Source organism: Chionomys nivalis, chromosome 3, assembly GCF_950005125.1.
Source record: "Chionomys nivalis chromosome 3, mChiNiv1.1, whole genome shotgun sequence".
NCBI classification, from domain to species: Eukaryota; Metazoa; Chordata; class Mammalia; order Rodentia; family Cricetidae; genus Chionomys; species Chionomys nivalis.
In genome coordinates this window covers 73070395-73075616 of record NC_080088.1, presented here as the reverse complement: position 1 = coordinate 73075616, position 5222 = coordinate 73070395, and the positions used below count along the sequence as shown (strand labels likewise).

The 5222-nt window shown below is 48.6% G+C and overlaps 1 protein-coding gene across 1 annotated transcript; it reads right to left on the bottom strand.

The window, feature by feature from the left end:
• Positions 1-459: 459 nt before the first annotated feature.
• On the bottom strand, positions 460-1341 carry LOC130870719 (transmembrane epididymal protein 1A-like). The gene has a single exon (XM_057763465.1). The coding sequence runs from the start codon at positions 1339-1341 to the stop codon at positions 460-462; it is 882 nt and encodes a 293-aa protein (XP_057619448.1).
• Between the last annotated feature and the right edge of the window lie 3881 nt (positions 1342-5222).

The following is a 5222-nucleotide window of genomic DNA, read 5'->3' as shown; positions in this document are numbered from 1 at the left end:
AGGTGCCTCTACCCACTGAGCCATCTCACCAGCCCAAAATTATATTTTAATCACCTTACTACAACCACCTTCTAGAATTCCTCCTTAGACTCCTCTCGCTCCTGACTCGAACCCTTGGTAAACTGCCTGAACCCTCCTCAATGCAACCAAGTTCATCATCCCTCTCTCAGTAGTCCGTAGACGTACTGTTTGTTTCTTTTCTTATAAAAAAAAACAAAACAAAAACCTCCCCAAAGTTATTGCAGAAAAGCATCCTTTTGTTCTTTGCATTCGAATGACCAGAAACCATATAGATAAGGAAACAGGTAAGACACTGACCTGGACAGAACAAAGTGACAACCAAGAAGTTATCCTTGGAGCTAGAAGTTTTATTTAGGAAGAAGAAGCTAGTCCTGGGGTGGGAAGCCGTGCTATGGATCCCAGGTTGTGCATACAGCACTCGAGAGGCTGCTTCTGTCTCTACACACCTCCATCCTGTGCCAGGGCCTCTGCCTTGAGCTTTTCTAGTTCTTCGCTGGATTCCATAGGGCACCGCTGGTACTTAGCACCATGAGTCTTTGTCCAGGAAGAATAGTAGCAGTGCCAGAGACCGCAGAGGCCGTAGATGGTGATCACCAGGCCAGCCGCCAAGGCCAGGTGCCAGCAGAAGAAGATGGTTAGGAAGGCAAGGTCTGTAGGGTTGTCTGCCCGCCAGGGCTGTCCAGTGGGAGGTACGTACATCTCACAAAGCTGCATCATCCAGTTGCTTAACAACATCCCCAGCCAACTCTTGAGGAGCCAGATCGAGGGATTGTTGGGGATCCATACTTCCACAGTGATCACCACGGCAAGCAAGAAGGAGGGTAGCATTAACAGAAGATGCACTCGGATCTCCAAGGAGTTTTTGTTCTCGATGTGGGTTGCCATCAGCAATACCAGCACATAGAAGGCCAGCGCTTCGGCCGCGCGTTCCAGCTTCACACCCCAACGGGGCAGGTGTGACTGGCTCACCACGTCTACTACGCCACTGAGAACAAAGAACCCAAACATGGTTACGTGCTGCCAGTTGTCCTTGAAAATAAATGGCCGCCGGGGGTCCGTCCAGTCTATCATCTGCAGGCGATTGACCCCGAGGGGGTAGAAGTATTCACCAAGAATGCCAAAGGTGGGGACAACCACCTTCGTCACGGCTTCATATGATACCTGCTGAAACAGCCTGTGTCCCCGCAGCTTCCTCGGGAGCAGCGGGTGCTGGAGGGCCTTCTCTCCCCGTAGCAGGGCCAAGGATGTTAGCACCGAGTAGTAGACCGAGTAGATAAGGAAGCCTATTCCTGGCAGCAGGTGGCCCTCAAGGGTTCCCATGGCTTTTGTATGTGAGTCCGACAGGACTAGAGCCAGCAGAGGAGGAGAACCTGGTTGTCCTCAAAAGCCTCCCAAGAGATTCTCAGGGCCTCCAGCAGCCTGGCCCTGCCACCCACATGCAAGTCTATCCTCCTCGCAGATGTGGGAGCCACTCCCAGGGCGGGACCTCTAAGCAATGGTGGTTTTAGTCATCTTAGACTGCTCCTGACTGAAGTTTGCTGGGGCTGAGATTTCAGCTGCTGTACCACGGGAGCCACGGCTGCAGACCTGGTCCGCCCTTCCCTCCACTAAGCCCCATGCTCCAGCCCCACAGAAAGAGGTAAGGAAAGAACAAAGGGGCGTTCGCAGAGGAGTGACTGGCTGCGTCTACTGCTGATGGCTGGCGTCAGGCATTGTCTAACTATTTCTCTCATTTAAATCCCCAACAGGGGGAATGGAGAAACGGCTCAGTGGTTAAGAGCCTTTTCTGTTCTTACACAGGAGCTGAGTTTGGCCCCTAGCACCTACCTGGGACAGTTCACAGCTGCCTGTGACTTTAGCTCCAGGGGATCTGACACCCTCTTCTGGTCTTCTAGGACACTCCCACAATGGTACGCACACACTGACATAGCTAAACTCATGAAAAACTTTATGAGAAGAGACACCTTTTGTTTCAGACCCATCCCATGTCACTTTAGTATTGAATCTCATGCTGAGGAAGACAGAATGGAGTTTGTTACCATGCTATGTACTTTCAAATCACTCTTTCATATTTCCAACAGAAGCATCTTGAGGGAGGCAAGATTTATTTTACTTCTAGGTTTCAGAAGGTTCAGCCCGTTATGGTGGGGGAGCAGGGCTAAGTAAACAGCTGAGATCTCAGCTGCAGAAGTATGTCCACTGTGCTAGGGGAGCAGGGTTGAGTAGCTCAGATCTCGGGAACAGGGGTGTGTCCACTGTGGTAGGGGAGCAGGGTTCAGTAGCTCAGATCTCAGGAGCAGGGGTGTGTCCACTGTGGTGGGGGAGCAGGATCAGGAGCAGGGGTGTGTCCACTGTGGTGGGGGAGCAGGACTGAGTAGCTCAGATCTCAGGAGTAGGGGTGTGTCCACTGTGGTGGGGGAGCAGGGTTGAGTAACTCAGATCTCAGGAGCAGGGGTGTGTCCACTGTGGTGGGGGAGCAGGGTTCAGTAGCTCAGATCTCAGGAGCAGGGGTGTGTGGCAGAGACTGTTTCCTTTGCAGTGAACCAAGGAGCAGGTAGACTGCAGGCATCATGGCAGAACCTTCAAAGGCTTGCTCCCTCCTTTTGCCAGCTAAGCTACTTGATTGAGGGGTGTTGCCACTGTCCGAGGTTTAAGCTGCAGCCGTGGTCTCTGTGCTTATTCCTCTGGAGGATAGAAAGCAAGGTAGCTTATATAGAATGGACTCCATGCCATACAACCAGGCAGCTAACCAAACTACAGGAACTTCAATGACCCCAGCCCTTTGTGACAGAGCCTCATGTGGCCCAGGTTGGCCTCACATTGTCTATACAGCTGAGAATGACCCTGAAATCTGGATCCTTCATCCTCAACCTGTAACACCCGATTTTGTGTTACACCCTCGGTACAGTTCACGCGCACGCCACTGTACCGTAAGCAAGTCGGGCAAGGGCCTGGAGATTGAAAGAACACACAAAGAGACCTGGGTCATTCGAAAGGAGATCAGCCGAATGCCGTTTATCCAGACTTGGAGAAGTCCTTAAGTACCTAGCTGCTGCACAAGGACCTCCGCCCAGGCAGGTGGGAAATTACCACACCAACAATGGAGTCAATGCCCTACAGCTAATCACCAGGCAGGGCAGGGAGAGCACAGGAGCAAACAGGATGCTTAGTTGGCTGAACAGAAACTGTCCTCAAGGGCAGACCCGGGCCCTACATCAACCCACCCTCCCCAAGTGCCAGGAGTTCAACAGTCTGCTAGGATAGCAAGCGGAGAACAAGTGTTCAAAGCACAAGCCTGGGAGAGACAGTGAGGTCAAATCATAACTGTGCCGCTCTAACAATCACTTAAACACGTGGAGGGATCACTCTCAGATAAGACTTCAAGGCACCTGTTAGCAGGTGCTGGGATGTGTCTGTGATAGGGAGGGACTCACTGACTCAAACCTTCAGCCTACTTGTTTCTATGGATGTCCATCAGAACCGCTGGGAGCCTTTAATAAAACCGCCAGTGTCTGGGATTTGCTCTCCAAAATTCTCACTGGATTGGCCTAGGACTGGATTTAAGTATTTATGCTCTTACACTTCTCCTAAAGACACAAAAGAATAACTTCCATACAATTTCAATCATTTTTCTTTTTCATTTGTTTGTTTTTGTTTGCTTGATGCTTTTTGAGACAGGGTTTCTCTATGTAGCCTTTGCTGTCCAAGAACTCACTTTGTAGACCAGGCTGGCCTCAGACTCACAGAGATCCATCAGCCTCCGCCTCCCGAGTGCTGGGAATAAAGACTTACACTACTAGTCCCTAGCTCAATTATTTTTCTTTAGGAAGGGGGTCTCACAATACAGCACAGACCAGCAGAGAACTTACTATGCAGCCCAGGTTGGTCTTGAACTCACAGAGACCTTCCTGACTCAGCCCCCAGAGTGTTAGGATTACAGACTTGAGCCACCACACCTAACTCGTGATTCTACTTATGAAAGATCCCTAAACCAGTCAAATCTATGGAGACAGAAAATAGAATGTTGGTCACTGGGAGCTTGAGGAAGATAATGGTGGGTATCTGTGGTGGTTTGAAAGAAAATCACCCCCAAAGGGAGTGGCAGTACTAGGAGGTGTGGCCTTGTTGGAGTAGGTGTGGCCTTATTGGAGGAAGTGGGTCACTGTGGGAGAGGGCTTTGAGTTCTCTGATGCTAAAACTACTCGCAGTGTCAGAGCTGACTTCCTGTTGCCTTCTAATCTAGGTGTAACCAGCACCATGTCTGTGCATGCCACCATGCTCTCTGCCATGATGATAATGGACTGAACCTCTGAAACTGTAAGCAAACCACCCCAATTAAATGTTTTCCTTTATAGGAGTTGCCATAGTCATATTGTCTCTTCACAGCAATAGAAACCCTAACTAAAACAGAAGTTGGGTATTGCTGTGATAAGCCTGACCATGTTTTTGTTTGGAGGAATTTAGATTTTGGTACTTTAGGCTAGGAAAGCAGTGGAATGCTTTAAGCACTGCTTAATGGGTCATCTTAGTAGGGGCATGGAAGACAGTGGTGCTAAGAGTTATTTCAAATGTCAGGGGCTGGCTCAAAAGGTTTCAGAGGAGAGGAATATTAATATGTGGCCTAGAAACTGTTTTTGTGATATTTTGGTGAAGAACATAGCTGCCTTTTGCCATTGTCCAGAAAGTTTGCCTGAGACTAAAGTAAAAAGTTTTGGATTAATTCTGTTGGTAGAGGAAATCTCAAAACAGCCTAGTTGTGTGGTTACTAGTGTTAACTCTAATAAAGACATATAATAAAAAGGAGCAAGCTGTGTTGTGGGATAATCTTTTTGTACACATGAAGATGTGTCTCTGCCAAGGCAGCTTTTGATTGGTTCAATAAATAGCTGAACAGCCAACAGCTACACCGGAGAGGATGGGTGGAACTTCCGGACAGAGATGGGAACTCTGGGAAAAAGAGAGGCAAGATTCAGCATTGAGACATGGAGGAAGTGGGATGCACAGTACTGAGGAGAGGTAACAAGCCATGTAATAGAAAGTAGATTAATAATGGGTTAATCTAAGTTATAAGAGCTAGTTGGGAACATGCCTAAGATAAGGCCACGCTTTCATAATTAATATAAAGTTCCTATGTCATTATTTGAGATTTGGCAGTTCAAAGAAAGACCAACCATAGTATTTCCCCCTTTTCATCTAAATAA